This window comes from Pteropus alecto, unplaced genomic scaffold (genome assembly GCF_000325575.1).
Source record: "Pteropus alecto unplaced genomic scaffold, ASM32557v1 scaffold45, whole genome shotgun sequence".
NCBI lineage: Eukaryota > Metazoa > Chordata > Mammalia > Chiroptera > Pteropodidae > Pteropus > Pteropus alecto.
Window position 1 is genome coordinate 15,351,634 of NW_006442491.1, and position 17,269 is coordinate 15,368,902.

Below are 17,269 nucleotides of genomic sequence, written 5' to 3' on the forward strand. Positions count from 1 at the left end.
TTCCTCTCTGGTCCTCAGCCAATTTCCTTTCACAAGTTATTGCCAAGCCTGTAGGAGTTAAAAACAATTCGAATTGTTTAAGAAGGCAATGCTTTCCCACAAAAAGATTTGCATTAAAATAAGATCTGGAAATTCCCAGGAGAAACTGGGCAGGTGGGTGATCGAAGATAAGAAGTTCAGACCTGTGTAGAGAGAAATACCTTGGGGATGCAGCAACACTTAAGCATTGGAGGTTAATTTCTTTTGGGGGTCAGCTCTGGGCTGGGTGCAGCCACCAGGAAGGCCCCTTTAGACAGAGTGTTGTAAAAATTTATTTCATTCTGAGGCTTCCCATGAACCCAGATAAAGGCTCTGAACAGGCTTCCCAAAGATGTGCTACATCGGCATGTGGATTATTTTGAAGTGAAGGCCATAGAGCTCCTGTAGGCTCACAAAATTTTTTTTACCTCTTCCTTAAAGAATATAAATTTTAGACCCTACCCACAATAAAAATTATCACCTGAAATATCTTTTTATGACCTATATATAGAATGGAGCAAACTTCTAATTCCTGAATATCTCTTCTTCTTAATGTCTTTCAATGACTTTCTTCCTCTTCAAAGCTGTAAAGCACCTTAACTCATCCTTGGCTCAGAATGCCATATATACTTCATTTTTTCTGTCTCTGAACATCTCATGTATGTGGCGTCTCTGACTCATGTGTGTGGGGTTCCCATAGGTACATATGCCATTAAATGAGGTTATTTTCTTTTATTAATCTGTCTCATGTAGATTTAATTATTAGCCAGAAGAATTTAGAAGAGTAGAGGAAATTTTCTTCCTTCCCCATAGCTCCTATTTGCCAAGGGAAAACAGGCTTTCCGTGGTCTGGGATGGGCTTAGAGATGTCTCAGAGACATGGTATCTTATTCCCACTTTATAAGGAATGTTTGACATTATCATTTTGCAGGTGAATGTCATTCCCAGTGGCATGGGAGTTTGGCTCCCTTTTCTTCCACCAAGGAATATGGGTGCCCGAGAGAGCAGGTCTTCTGCCAGCAGTGAGGATAGGGGAAGAACGAGCCCCATGCTTCTTCGATGGCATGGCCTTGGGGCAGAGAGAGCAAACACACAGCAGCTGGCATGAGCCAGGTTCACCAGAGGTCTGCTCCTCAGCAGGTCAACATCTGAGTTTTGAGTTAGGGAAACTAAAACTTGTCGTGATGACACATTCGTGTGTCTTCTTTATCTCTCTCCTGGCATGTATGGTCTACCAGGGTGTTATCATTGTGTGCACATAGGCACATGGGCCCTGCTGTCAGCATTTCAGTTAAGATCCTGTCAGCATTTCAGTTAAGATCCATGCAGCAACACACAGACATCTGAGGGTGTCCTTGTCCAGCCATATACAGCATGTGAAGAAAAAGTGTTAGGTGGAGATGCAAGATATGACCAAACCATGGGTATGAAGTAGGACTAGGAGTCCCTGACCCAATGGGCCACCACCCTGGGTTAGTCATTTGAGATCAGAACGCTTGAGGTAGAGAGTGTGGGCAGCTCAAGATAAACTTGTGGCCACTACCTAGGTCACGTCTCATTAGGACCAGAGGGTGGGGTGTCTGAATGTCGCCAAGGACATCCTAAGCAAGATGGGATGCAAAGAGCTCCAGGGAGATGCTGGTTGTCTGCCTGAGCTGGGAGGGGAGGAGCACTGTGGGCTGCTTTAACCGTGTGCTTGATTCCTGCTCCTTTTATCTTTATGACCTAGATGCATCCTCACTGGCAAATACTTGCATGTGTAATTTTACCAAACATTACTCTATGTGCCTCCCCTGGCTATTGGGAGTGTGCAAACGCACACCCCTCTGAGCAGGAAGCCTGCACACACACTACCTCCTTTGCAGGCTTCTAATCCAGATGTTTTGGGCCAAGGACCAGATTTAGAATGGGAATTGCTCACAGTTTTAGGATTTCTAAATGATCCTTATGGCCCGAAATTACTTGGGAAGCTTTAGATGTGTCATCTGCAAGGGGAGAAGATGCTCAAGCCGTGCCTATAGAAAAGGCAGCTGCTCATACTTAAATGATATAGAAACTCTTACAAGTTAATGCCATACACTGCAGGTGGTAATGGGAATCGCTCCACCTATGTGAATGTAATCTAGCCATGTTGAGAAAAACTTAAATTACACACTGTTTTGTCTCAAAAATTCCACCTGTGTAAATCTATTTGACAGAAATAAAAGTAACAGATTGCAAGGTTGTATGTACAAGGATGTTTATTGTTTTCAGTGACGAAAAACTGGAAACAACCTGAAGGCCCGTCAACAAGGAAATAGTAAATCAATCAGAGTCCATTTGTACTGTGGAATATTATGCAGCAATGTAAAAGGATGAGTTAGCAAACTAGCTAGCTGTTGAACTGGAGAGAGGTTCATGATGTAGTGTTAGAGAGGCAAATTGCAGAGACATAAATGTGATATGCACGATTATAGTATTTTTAAAAGGAGTAATCAAACAAAAAACTCTCCCTTATATATCTGAGCATGATAAAAGTACAGAGGCTACATCTCAGGCAGGAAGGAGGGGTGTGGGTTAGGGAAGGTAGAGGGGGTGGCAAGAACAAAAAGTCATAGGAAAAATGAAAAAAGTATACAATAAAGTTAAGAGAAAATTTAGAATATAAATGCTCACCTATATTATTACTGCAAATATGTACATTTGTATATGCAAATGAGCAAGGACTAGGAGGCTGTAGGGGAAAATAAAAACAGTGACTTAATCAGATGCTGGGATTATGGGCAATGTTTTGTTTGTATGTCTGTTGTAATTTTAATGTCGTTTTTACAATAAACTTATTTTAAAAAATCAACAATCGAAAGGAACGAGAACATGATGGTTGGTGAAATTATTCACATTTAAAATGGCTCTAGCAAGAATAATTCAGAAGTTCCTCACAATGTCTTAGACATAGTAGGCATCGGCAACCCTTTGCTAAAGTGAAAAACCAGACTCAAAAAACCTTGACTTGACCTTATAATTCGTAAACATGAGCAAGAATATGTAAGCACATACGTTTTCAATTAAAAGCTCCATAAATAAATTTTGCATTTGAATCACCATGTACAAATTCACTTCACACCGTGCTTAAATCTGGTTTCTGGAACTATTAACAAAACGAGAAAAGACAGCAATTACCGAAAATATACTACATCATGGCCCAAGTGTTTTCACATTAGAAATGAGGTCATTTTGCTTACACGGTTGTGCTTGCCCTTGTAATTAAACTCAGATGAGCCAGGACCTGAAATTTCAACATCAATCTATAAGTATGTGTTCTTTATGTCTTTATTGCTATTGTTATCATTTAAAAAGTAAAAATTAAAAATCGACGCATAAGAAATAACCTCCATGTGTTCTGTACTTTAATTTTGCTCTCTGACTTAGAACCCAACAGGACCCTAAAAGTAAAAGATGAGCTCAGTGCTGGCAGCATGAGAAGCAATGTTCCTTGCCAGAGGGGGTGGGGGTGGGTCCTGGTGTGCTGTTTCAGTGCGGGGCGGGCTTCTCCCCACGACCCAAGGGCAGGCTGCTCCCCTGAGCTGCCCCACCCCCAAGTCCGCCACCCTATTTCTATGTTAAAACCTTTCAAATGTATCCTTGAGAAGAATGCTGATAACAGAGGAGGCTCAGAACAGGAGGTACCATTATCAACATTCATGTTTTAAAATACTTAGGATAAATTGTCTCACCACGCACTTTTTTTTTCTCCTCTTACAGACTCCTTTTAAAAAGAGAATTGATAATATTCAGCAGCTGTTATCTCCCAATATGGTTCAACAACTCCTGAGGTCTCTGAGAATACCCCCGAGGGCCTGTGGGGGTGTCTTAGAGCATTAGATTCATTATTTTTATTTAAGCTGTATTCATATTTTGTAATATATATTTTAACTAATAATAAACAGATAAAAAGTGATGTAACTACTCTTGCTTATGGCCTAGATGAATTCTTTATTAGGTCTCCCTAAAGACGCAGTTTCTTTTCAACCTTTTTGACTAGGAGAAATTATTTTTTTTGTAGTGATAAGTGGTTCACAGAAATGATGGCCCATTGCCAAACCGGTGGTAAAAATACCGCTGGAGATTGTGTGTAGTCCCTATGTAAAGGGAGTATATTTAAAGATGTTCCCATGCGTGTACCTAAAAACATTCACATAGTGTTAGGAGAACATTAGAAAACAGGCATGCCACTTAAAAACATTTTCTTAAATACGTGGACTGTTTCAGAGGTGGGAACAGCATACACGTATTCTTCTTGTGGAAAAAATCTTTGTGCGATAAACACATCCTGCTATGGATCGAATCTGCTCTGATAATCAGCTTGGCAACGTTCTCTTATAAGATCATTTCTGGTCTGTTGTCTAGTTTTATTTCTGTTTTAGTTTAATCTCTTTCTTATATTTTAGTTTAATTAGAGGAATTAAAGGAAACCTCACTGTAACAGGGCATCAAAATACATGGTCTTTTTATTTCTCTAAAAGTGGAGTTTTCACAGTTTCATTAGAGATATGTGTTTGGATTTGGCCTTGAGAACCATCAGAGATTACAAGATAGCTCTGGGAATGCAAAGAGCGGACAATCTGCAGTTAGACAAGCCAGGGCTGAATTCTGGCCTTGCCACTTTCTAGCTACTTCACCTCTCGGAGCCTTAGTTTCCTCATCTATACAACGGGAACAACACCTACCTCTAAGAGTTGTTGGGAAGTATTGTGAAGTGCTTGGCACCGTCCTTGGCATGTCCTTTTATCATTTATTGCATAATACGGTGTGCCAGACACTCCACTGGGAGCCGAGGATGCAGTGGTGAACACGCGCCCTCCGGTAGAGCCTGCAGGGGACTGATACACGAACATTTATCAAACACAAGCAAATACCGGAGTGGAGACTTGGGAGTACTATTTGAAGCACTGAAGAATCACTGCCCTTTGGTACCTTCAGAATACGCATTGGTGTGGGACTGGGGGAGAGAGCTGAGATAACTCGCTCTGGTTTGCTCGCCTGCTCATCCTCGTGGCTACCCGCCTGCTTGCAAGCTTATTTCATGATAAGCCACATGAAAACCAGCAGGCAGAGCATTAGGGACTCGTCCATGGTGACCCGGAGTCCTGCTCCCTTTTCCAACCAAAAATCGCAGTGCTTGATGGAGCAGAGCTCCCTGATCAGCTGCCACAGGATCCGCTGGTAAAGCAGCTTGTCCTGTTTCTCTTGGGACAGCTCCTCCTGGTTCGCAGCCTGGGTGGCATTGATGCAGCTGGTGACGAACTTCTCCTTGGTCACGTTGGCCTTGGAGCAGGCGTCGTAGTGGATCCCATCGGGGAACTGCCAATAGTGGGCCTCGTAGTATCTGTTGCCTTCGTCTCCGAAGTCGATATCCAGCTTCCTGCCCTGCTTGATGAAGGCCCCGGGGCGCATCTCCGCCGTTTGGGACTCTGTCACATGGGAGGAAGTACTCGGCAAGGTCTTCCGGTTCCACTTGGTTCTGTGCTTTATGCCTCTTGCCTTGACTGTGGAGAGCTGGCTGAAGAGCAGGACACAGACAATGGCCAACCAGCATCCACCCAGTTGCCTCCTCATTGTGTCAGAATCTGCAATAGCAAAGAATGGGACAGTGAATTTCTGTGGGGTTCCCTGTCTTTCCTGGCCCCCATCCCTGTGTATAGATTTTAGACAAGGAGTGCATCCTTGACTCATTTACATTTTTCCAGAAGCATAATTGTTTTCCCGTGCTTGGGCCGTACAGGGTTAAGTCAATACCAAGCTCCTTGCTTTTGCCTGGAATTACATCCATTCAGGGCAGTAATCCTGGTTTTCTCAGATGAGAAGCTGCAATTGGCAATTACCAGGGTTTTAAATGTGAAATCAAGGCATCCCTGAGAGGAGTAAACAGTAGAAGAGTTAGAATCAGAGGCTCCTGGGCATAGATTGTATTTTTAATTTTCCCTTTTTAGTCTCTATTGCTCTAAGCTGGCAGTGTCTTGGGCATATTCTGCCATCCATTCTAATAAAGTCACTGGCTGCTGATCCTGAAAGCCTTTAAGGTAATGAGAGACAGAGATGGGAGTATAGTTAAGGGAATCACACTTTTCCCGATGTCCAAGAGTAATCCTTTCATGTCTCACTTCTGGGCACAGGTGTGACTCCATCCTCCTTCCCTGGCTAGCTTCTTATTACACACTTACTATGTCAGCCACTGACATTGTCTAACTTACTTCTTGCATGGGGGAGGTACATCATTAGCCCCATTATATAAAAGCCATACTGGGATTCAGAGTAGTTAAGTAATTTGGCAAGCCTGCACAATAGCGGGTGGCAGATTTGAATGCAGCTCTGTCTGACACTATTCCCATGTGCCCACTCACCATGCCCCACTGCCCTTCCGGGCTGCAGCAGGGGAAGGTGCTCCAAGTTTGTGCTTTTGAAGCACTGGGCATAAAGGACAGCCCCTATGGACCCAAAACTGAGCAAAGAGCAGGGCTGGAGAGGCATTTCAGATGAATTGAGATGATGGGGAGGACAGAGGGCCTGAGGGAGCACTGAGGGTGCTGGATCAAGGTTACTCTAGGGCATCTGAAAGGCTGCTAATTAGAGAATATCCTTCCTATCCAGCCCCAATCTGGTAGTTTGTCACATCTGGCTCCTGAAATCACAATAGTTATTGTGAAAATCCACCTCCCAAGGTCAATTGTTCGGGGCATTCCAGCACCTGGACCTTTGTTCATGTGGATCAGGGACACAGGAAGAGTTACTACAGCGGAGCATGCTTAGGTTCTCTCTTAGGTAAGATTTACTGTAAGTTCGTAAGTGCCAGAGCTGGTGGAGGTTCAGAAGTTAGCTCACTTAGCCCCTAATACACCTCCATTATCCCCTTGCAGTATTCCTAAAAGTTATCAGTATCGCTTTGTTAAAATGTTCAACCCTAGTGAGACACTGGTTCTTATGCAGAAAAACAGCCAAAGTGCAACCTAAGTGTATTTCTAGTCTCTGGATGTCTGCAAAGAGGCCTCTGCTAACTTTTCTTTATGTGCAGGCATCACCTGGTCTCTGCCCCAGGCTGAGCATGAGTACGCCTGGCAGCAGCCCGAGTACCCATGATTTCAGCACCCCACACCTCCCTGCCCCCTAATCATAGTGAGATCAGAGCTACTTTCTGAGATCAGAGATCCAAGCATGAAGCAAACATTCATTAACCGCCTAAACAGAGGTCACACCCCATGTCATCAGCCCATAGTCTTCAGTAGGAGAAATCTTAAGAATAATAACATCAATTACAAGAGCATCAAATTAAATAAAAGCATAGAGATCTTGAGAAATAAATTTGTCTTTCTAGGCAAGGGCTTAAAAGCAAGAGAAAATCCCAACCAGCCAATCCTAAAATAGCATTTTATCATAGCACCAAAACATAGCCATGCAACACCAGGATGCTCAAACGTTCTCACTCCTGACTTGGGTCCCATCGCAGGAGATGGGGTCAAGCAGTCACTGCATGGTTTGCAGTCTGATTGGAAATGAGCAACCCCAATCACAGAAATAGAATTCATGCACAAACTCTGCCTCCTCACCTACCTTGGGCTCTCTCTGGGAGCGTACCTCTGGAGCCACGGACTGCACTGTCCTCTGGCACACCCTCTTGGCAGTCAGGCCTGTCTAGCTATGTAGAAGCTGCAGAGGGAGTGGCAGACCTGCTTCTCTCCAAATATGGCAGCCCTTCCCTTCCTGGTAGGACCAATCAGGGGTTGCCGGGTGCTCCTTTGTCTTGAGAAGGATCAACCTTCTCATCACTCTTTACTAATAAACACCATGTGATCTCGATAAAGTTCAGCAAGAATTGAGAGTTGCCTTTTATTTTATTTTATGCATTTATTTATTTACTTATTTACTTACATTACTATTATAAAAGATATCATAAGAGATGCAAATGAATAGCCAGATGAAGAGGTACGTAGGGGAAGATCTGGAAGTGTTCCAAGTTCAGAAGTCCCCATGGAGTTTGGGGTGCACGACTGTCCCCACATGTGGATGAGTTCACCAACTTGGAAGCTCTTTGAACTCCTCTGTGCCAGGAACTGGGGACAAAACCTAAATATTATAACGAAAGATGCTCCTCTCACCCCATCAGGATGTTACAAGATTTTAGAAGCTCTGTGCCAGAAATTGGGGACGAAGATCAAATATATATTTCTTGTTATGTCACAGCATCACAGCTGGACAAATGGATGAATGCATCTGTCTGAAGAATTTAGTTAGAGCTATTTTTAAGGCTGGTATTTCCAGAGGTGCCCTTCAGAATTGAAATGAGAAGTTTTAGAAGGACAATGTTTCTCATCAATATCTACAACAGGGTGGTTTAAAGAGGTCTTGCTGGATATGCGCACTGTTCTGTACTTTAAGACCAGAGAGCAAAGGAGCCTTTGCTGGGCATCCTTTGTGGGAAGCGTCAGGTCAGGAAGAGGACCAGTGTTCAACTAGCTAGACCACTGTGCCCTCCACCTGGACTCACAGGGGCTGTGCTTCTATTGGGTAGAGGGAAAAGCAGGGCTAATGGTGGGCGGAAGGCCAAATCAGAGGACTTGCCAGCACTTTGGGCTACTGGGGTCATCTGGGAAAGCTTGAACCAAAGCTCAACAAGTTGAAGATTGGTGGAAACCCAGGGGAGGAAGACCAGTGGAGACGAACCAACACCGTTCAAAGATAGTGGGGGCTGAGAGTGAGTTTCTTCAGAGTGCCTCTCCCTCTACGTGGCGCCCAGTGTAGCGGGGAGGAGAACCAGAAAAATCAGTCACTCCTGGCTTAAGGGGCTGTGCATAGTTACTGGATGACCATTCCTTATACAGAAGGGACTTGTTCAGGTGTCCCTGTTACGATCATTACTGCAACACAACATCAAAAGTGAATTGTGGAGGTGTGTATGAAGCGAGAATTGCTGTGAATAAAATGTGATCTTCATCCTAAATGTGACTCCAACAACGTTCCTCAGGTTGCTTCAAAGCCCTTTTGCGAACCAAATTAAGAGGTTACTTCTGGGCCGACCAGCAGATGGCGCTAGAAGAGCCTACAAAGACTTTTCGTCCCGGAAGTGGGAACCCCCGCTGCTCAGGGGGCCCTTGAGAGCTTCTATGCTCTGGTTGGATTTGCAGCCTCCAGTTGTGCCTTTCTCTCTCTTCTGCCTTTACTTTACGTTTTATTTCATTTTCCTCTAAAAAAAACTTTACCATTTTTATCTAGAATCAGAGACTTTTTGGTCTTGTGAACACACGCAAACACATTAGAAGTGCAAATGTAATATAAACTATTTGCAAAATGCAGAAGAGAAGAAAAAGAAAAAAAGATCTCTTAATATTTTATTATCCAGAGACAAACGTTAGTAAAATTTTGTTCATTATATAGATGCTTAGGGTCATAATTGGGGTTTGGGATATTTAGAGCTGGAAAGGACTCAGAATCCTCTAGTTCAGCTCCTTCATATTGTGAGATCATGGGACCCAGACAGGCCCAAGGTCACCCAGCCAGGAGGGCAGTGCTGCCCCTGAGGGCCCATTGCCCTGTTCTGAACTTTGTGTACCAATCATCCTGCTTGTCTCTGTCTAGTGCCATCACCTCCAGGCCCCCTCCGTTCCTTTCTTTCTATCCCTTTCTGAGCAGGACTTTGCCCAGAGGGTGGTGGGAGGCTGGTATAGTGCTGATGAGGCTGCAGATTCCTCTTGCCATGGAACAAAGGCTGTTCTCAGAGGCACAGAGGAGTGTGGAAGACTGAAAATGTTCAGAAGATGGGAGGAGCTCTAGAAGCTGCAAACAGGGCCAGAAAATTGTTAAGCAGATCAGAGAGTGCAGAACTGCTCCAGTCTCTGCCTGTAAAGATGAACAAACAACCAAGGAATTAGTGCAAGAACAGTAGTCTCTTTAAATGAGCTGAGGCTAGGGCCCAGTGAATTGTGTCTTCAGGCATCGACAATTTTATTAGGACTATAATTTAATGTTGACCATCTTTGTGAAAATAGGGAGAATAAGATTGAGTCCACAGGGCTGGGTGCTCCATGATGAAAAGGACTATGATATATTTCTCTCATATATGTGAACAATAAGAAATAATGTGGATTAACCAAAAAAGCAACAAGGAATGGCTGAGTTTCTAGAATGCATGAGTGGGTCATTATTATGCCAATTCCTAGTTTGATTAGAGCTTGGACCTTTGGAAAGCATTTATAAATAAATACAGTGACTGTTAAGCTACAACGCCAAACTCTACCCAGAAAGGATCGTGGCGGGGAAGATCACCTACCATAACCTGGCTTCTTGAAGATTTATCGCGTGTCTGTTATGTGCTTGGGATCATGTTGTGCCAAGGAAGCAGAGCATAGAGATGGATAAGGCAGATAAAAGAGCTCATTGCTTAATGGTGGAGAAATAATTGAAATGTGTTTTGGGAAATAATAACTACTCAGAAAGCTGTGTAGCTGTCTAACAACCGTACTCGATTTGTTTCTTTTTATTGGTCTACTGTACTCACAGAAAGGTACACACATCCTAAGTGTACAGCACTATGTATCTTTACAAACTGAACACACTTACGTAACCTGTACCCGGATTAAGAAACTAAACATGACAGCATCCCCAAAACCTCCTGGTGTCCCTGTTGGGTCATCATCTCCTCCCTTGTGCTGTCCAGACTCCTTCCCATCATAGATTAATTTTGCCTGTTTTTGTACTTCATATAAATAGAGTTATATAGAACATAATCTTTTTCTTCTGTCTTATTCAGAATACATCTGTGAGATTCCTCCACACTGTATGTAGTTGTAGATTGTTCATCCCATTATAAAACTATCCTACAACTGAGGTCTTTGTTCCCCTGTTTGTGGACATTTGGGTGATTTCTGGTATGAATAGTGCTGCTGTGAACATTCTTGCAAGTGCCTTTTGGTGGATGTGTGATCACTTTTCTGTTGGATGTGCTCTCTGAGAGGTAGCCTTGCTGGGTCATATAGACTATGCCTACCTTCACCTTTTATAGTCTGAGAACTTTGACTATTGCTTTGTGCAAATCTTAAATGCCACTGTCCTCTATAAGGTGCCTACTCTTCTCTTCCCAGGCACGATCGGGGATCTCTACATGGGGGTCCCACAGCACTTGGCATATAGCCAAATAGTCATCGGAGCATCTCATTGTTGTTCACACATCCAGTTGAGCTCACAGAAGTTGAGGGATTATGTTTCATTTGCACCTGTTTGCCCCCATCATCTAGCCCAGTGCATAAATTCTAGATTCATCTAGCTTCCCTTTATCCCTTCTTTATCAGTGACCTGGTTGAGGACAGTCAACCAGGACAGTGTTGTCGGAGCTGCTGATGAATCGAAGCTGCCAAGGTAGGCTGTGCGCCAGAGGGCAGGCTCAACAGTGCAAATCTCAGCAGGTCTGGATATATAAAGGCAGCAGAGAAAATTTAACAGGGATAAAGACAATGGTTTTACGATTAGTTTAAAAAAATAAATCAAGGGCAGCATGGTGAATGAAGGCCTGTCACAGCGGCGGCTGCTACTGCGTGGCACACAGTTGTCTAGAGGTGTACCATGAGCCCACAGGGTGATACCTGGAGAAGCAGATGCACTCATCACAGGGTCATTTTCTCTTCAGTTCTCTGCCCTTCCCAGCTCAGCTGGTGTTGGGCACTGGGCTGTGGGGAGTTGATTCAGGCAGGGAAAGGGGATGGAGTGTGTCGGGGGGCATAGGAGGGAGGCGAGTTAAGATTGGGAAGTGAGGCATCTCCTTGTGGCTTATCAGGGACCGCTGAAGCAGTGACTCATCTTGGATGTCACCAAATGTGGAATAGGATGTTTGTAAGTTAGAAGATAGAAAACCATTGAAGATTTAGAGCACGGGTAGTAGGCTGAAGGCTGTGTTTTAAGGTGATCCAGAAAGGAATAGACTGGGAAAGGGGACAGGGCAGACACTCCATCCTGGACACCCTAAGAAGGGCAGAGATGCTAGACTTGGCCACCATGCTGAAGTTCCTCATTCAGCCTCCCGCCACTTTTCTCATCGTCTCTGATGTTTTTGAAAAAGCATAATTAGCTCGTCATTTGATCTGTGGATTTCTCATCCAAAAGAAGGCAGGCCTCCCCTAGGGTGAGGTTACCTGGAATAGGTGAGCAGAATCAGCTACTGTGTCACAGCAGTGACACCTTCATTACTCATGTGACTTTCATTTCAGGTGAGGTCCTGGGGATGCTGCAAAAAGAGTGAGCGCCAATCAGAGACCCAGGTTCTAATCCCAACCCTGCCTTTCTTTGCCTTGAGTGACTTCAGTGGGAAGAGAGCTTAGCCTTCTCTGTCACGTAGCTGACCTCCATCTCAGACAATGAATGGTCTATTTAATGGGCATCTTTGGGGGAGGTGGTTCATACGGAGAGTCGGTTTTCACATCTGGGCTTATCATGCCCCCTTCCACTCACAGGGCTTATCAAACATTACTTTGCACTGTTGGAACCACAGATTTTAATACAAATTCTTCCCCCAAAATATTATAAAGGGAAGTAAGCTAAAGTCTAAAAGCTGCTTTGATTGCACAGGCATGTGTTAACATGTTAATTATTGGCCTGCCAGAATCATTAATGAAGGATTTACCGTTGTGATGGAAAATAGCAAAGCTGAAGGAGTTTGTGCCAGAGGCTAGGTCTGTGATGCCTTCAGCCAAGAGAAAGAGTGGAACACCATCAAGACAGGTCACAGTCAGTGTGGGGAGCAGTGGTCAAGTCCCAGAGCCAACCAAACTGGAAAATGCAGGGTGAGGTCACTTCTTGGTATTGATGGCTGCAGGGATGAGATCTGGTAGCAGACGGGAAAGGAGGACCCAACAATTTAAAGAAATGCATTTATTAAAGTATAACAGACATATAGAAAAGTGCACATACTACAAGTGCACAATTCAATATATTTTCACAAATTGAACAGCTTTATGTAAGCAGCAGAATATTTCAAAGCCTCATGCCCACCTCCCATCCCCCGCCTCCCCAAAGGGTACACAGTGTCCTGACTTCTCACACTCAGGCTACTTTTGCCTGCTTTTGAATTTTACAAATGGAATCATGAAATGTGTGCTCTTTTATGGCTGGCTTCTTTTGTTCACCATTATGTTCGTGAGATTCATCAGTACTGTTGCCTAGAGATGCTATTTTTCAGTTCTCATTCCTGTACACACAGACCACGATTTTATTTAACTGTTCATCTCTTGATAGACATTTGGGTTGTTTCCCACTTGGGGTTATTATGAATGTAGCTGCTATGAAAATTCGAATGTACAACTCTTGGTGAGCATGAGCTCTCATTTCTGTTGGGCAAATCCTTAAGAGTAGAAATGCTGGGTCATCAGATAGGCGTCTGTTCTGCTTTAGTAGAAACTGCTAAGCAGTTTCCCAAAATTCTTCAACCAGCTTAGGTTCAGCTGTGTGAGAAGGCTCCAGTGCTCCCCATGCACCTGCTGCATGCCGACCCCTCTGTACGGGAGACTCCCTTTGCTTTTTAAATAAACAATGATATTAGTGTGCTAAGTTATAGTGGAGCTAAGAACAAATTATTAAGGTTAGGAGAGATTAGGCCTAACTCTGTCCCACTAGTTGCAGGGGCTCTTAATCTGGAAGGGTGATGACCACAGATAGGATTTGGGAGATACATAACTTGGTTAGAAAAAAATGATCACATCTTTATTTCCACTAACCTCTACCTGACAGATGGTCTTTCCTCCGTGAAGAACACAGGCAGCAGACACAGCAGCGTTAGCTGTACCCACGACCGTAACCCTCGAAATCACAGATATTTTCATGCCACATTACAGGTAGGGTGACCAACTCTCCCAGTTTTCCAAGGATCAAGAGGGCTCCCAGGACACAGGATTTTCAGTTAAAATGGGAAACTACCGGGCAAAATGGCACATGTTGGTCATCTCAGCTCCAGGTGCTCCAGTGTACCTTACTTAGTGAGTTTTTAAATATTTCATCAGTGTAAAAATGTTTTGATAATTATATTTTAGCATAATTTGTTTCCCATGTAACTTCTGTATTTTATTTTATGCATTTAAAAACGTTACCCTGAGCAGGGTCTGTAGATCTCACCAGACTCACAAAAGGGTCCATGTCAGGGACAGGCATTTCTGCCGGGTCTTGATGTGTAAATAGGAGTATTTTTCCAGGTGGAGAAGGGGACAGAGAAGACATTCCAGGTAGAAGGAAGAACATGAGAAAAGGAATAGGGGCATCTTAGGGATGACTCTAGGGACAATAAGGTAAAGATTCATGATGTGTTTGAAAATACCTTTTAAAATTAGGCTTGGAGAAATGAGGATAGTAAGCTGTAGCTGCTAATATTTGTGATCTAAGCAACAGCCCCTTAGTTCAGTGTGTATGATGGCAGGTACCAGGGAAGGATTGTCGGAGTGTAGGGGACGTGTCGATCACTGCAGTGACAGTTTGCAGAGATGACTGCCTGGAAGGAAGACGATGAGGCCAGTTCTTCTTGGGAAGTGAGGAGGGGCAGGGGTGTGCCAATAGAGGACTGGATTGTCACTAAGAGGGCTGCGGGGAGGAAGGGATAGAGGGGGACAGTTGACCTCTTGGACGTTCTGCTGGATCCCTTTCACAACCGTTTCTGTGTTGCAGGTTTTCCCATCCGACTCAGCTTTGTGGTCTGGAGGAAGGCAGCACTTATTGAACCATGCAGTCTCTTTTCTGGCTCTGGATAACGATCACCACCGGCCCAGGGGCGGGGTGGACAATCTGTTCAGCACGGATTCGTCTCTATTATCAATTCACAGTCCATCTCCACCTCCACCTCCACCTCAGATGTTACTGATTTCAACGGTTGACCAGGCCCTCTCACCCCTTCACTTTAGCTGCCATATGGAAATATCTCGGATTTTCCAGCTGAACGTGAACCAATACCCCTCTTCCATCTTCTCTGACCTCCTGGCCCTAAGTGGAAATGACACACAGGTGAGAGATGACACACAGGGAAGGAGGATCAGGTATAAATGCAAGAGGGAAAACCAATCGGAAGAAGAGCCAATGGAGGGAAAGCCAAAACACCATATGTGTGATTCAAGTGGGTCGTCTGGTGCTTAAAGGATCCAGTGAGGCCTCTGAATAGGGCAATTAGGTCAAGATGAGTAAGACAGGGATGCAATGTGGGCAGTTCAGAAGCTAAGGCTCAAATGAAGGCCTGCATTTCTCAAGGCCTGGTATGCACACTGCCCAGTCTTGCCAAAGATTTAGCTCATAGCAGGCAAGGGCGCGTCCTTACTTGTCTGTGTAAGTTCCCTATGAAGTGAAGAAGGAACAGCTGGGGTTACCTTCATTGGGCGGATTGAGAAATCAGGAGAAATGCCTTCTTTGGGGAAAGGGGTAAAGTTTCCACCAGGTGGATGAAAATTGTTGAAATTGTCTGTATGGCAGGTAATTTGAAATCTAGTGGAAAACGTAATCACTGGACTTGTACAAAAACTGGTGCATGAAGCTAGTTTTTCCCAAGTCCCTCATTCATTCATCCATTCATTCGTCAAAGATCTATAGCTTTTTTTTGAGGAACCTTTGGTATTAAATGCTCAGTAAAGGGGGTTGAGTTTCTGCAACATATGGATAACAGGTCTATTCACTGGTAACTGTTCTGTCAGCTCTTGATACCAGCAAATCTTCTAGTACGACGAATTGCAAGATCAGCAAGCAAGTTTTAAACTCAACCGGTCTGTGAGTCTATTGCTCTGCTCACCTTTTTAAAGGCCAAAAATGTCATATTACATTTTTTCAGTTTTTGTTGATTTAGGTTTTGATTCTGTGGCCAGTAAAGGCTTGAAGCCAAGCATTTGTACACATGGTGGACACAAGACTATTAGTACTTCTGTAAAGACTTTCCTGGAACACCTGTGAGAAAAAAAAAAAGTGGGTGGAAATGTTCTTATAACTGATTAAATCTCAAACAAATGGCTAAACCTCCCCTTACCTACTCATCATTTCTATTCTTAGGTAGGTAATTCAATGCTTTTTTTCTTTTTCTGTTTTTAAAAAAATGCTTCATTGAGATGTAATTCACACACCATGAAATTCACCATTTCAAAGTGTACAATTCAGGGATATTTTTAGTACATTCATAGTTGTTCATTGATTACCACTCTCTAATTCAAGATATTTTTTATCACACCAGAAAGAAACTCCATCCTTATTAGGAGCCACCTCTCATTCCCCGACCCCTCTCCAGCCCCTGGCAACCACAAACCCACTTTCTGTCTGTATGGATTTGCCTAATCTGGATATTTCACAGAGTGAATCATAATATTTATCTTTTTGTGTCTAGCTTTGTCCACTTAGCATCATATTTTCAAAGTTCACCCATGTTGTAATATGTACCAGAATTTCATCCAGCCTTTTTATGGTTGAATAATATTATATGGTCCATCCCCCTTACCCTGGAGGACACATATGCACTTCTATTTGATATCGTGGTTTTACTATCGCATACTAGGAGATGCCAAATAAAACAATGTTTCTGTTGTCCAGTTACTCTTCAGGTGATTATGTCAAAAGCCAGATGGTGGTTTTCAGGGGGCATTTTCTGTAACTTGGTGGGACAGAGCCACATAGCCTGTCCTGGTTTATTTATTGAGTTCATCTCCTGGCAGGTTTGGGGTAGTATGGCAACCAAAGCTGGTGGAAATCAGATATGCGGCACAGCCACAATGGGCCCCTTCCATAGGTGAAAGAATTTTGTTCTTAAAATTCTCAAAACTAACAATGGTCTCTGACAGACTTTATGGGGTGGATGGGGATCTGGGCTTAAGTGAGCATATAATCATTCATACATTCTTTTCTTCATTCATCAAAGGTCCAGAGATGTTTCTTGAGGGAACATTAGCCCTGCCTGATGGTTCTAATTAGAGGCAGGAAACCCTCCTTCTGGGCCAGTGTGGTCCACAAACAATAGCCTGGAAATAACAAACCCATCCATCTCCTGGAAGGCAATGTAGAGGGTTGGAGAGAAAAGGCCTCCTTGCAAACAATAGCCTCGATGTCTGCATGATGCCATGGAAATAACAAACCCATCCATCTCCTGAAAGGCAATGTAGAGGGTTGGAGAGAAAAGGCCTCCTTGAAGGGCTAGAATAAAAGGAGATTCAGAGACATGCAGGGGAACTGGGTAAATATAGCATTAGCTAGAAAAAGAAAATAGTCTCTTTCTTTGTTGAGTCGTCTG

The 17,269-nt window shown here is 43.7% G+C and overlaps 1 protein-coding gene across 1 annotated transcript; it reads right to left on the reverse strand.

Annotated features, from left to right (window-relative positions):
• Positions 1–5,073: 5,073 nt before the first annotated feature.
• PRND (prion like protein doppel) lies at positions 5,074–5,613 on the reverse strand. The gene has a single exon (XM_006921622.1). The coding sequence runs from the start codon at positions 5,611–5,613 to the stop codon at positions 5,074–5,076; it is 540 nt and encodes a 179-aa protein (XP_006921684.1).
• Between the last annotated feature and the right edge of the window lie 11,656 nt (positions 5,614–17,269).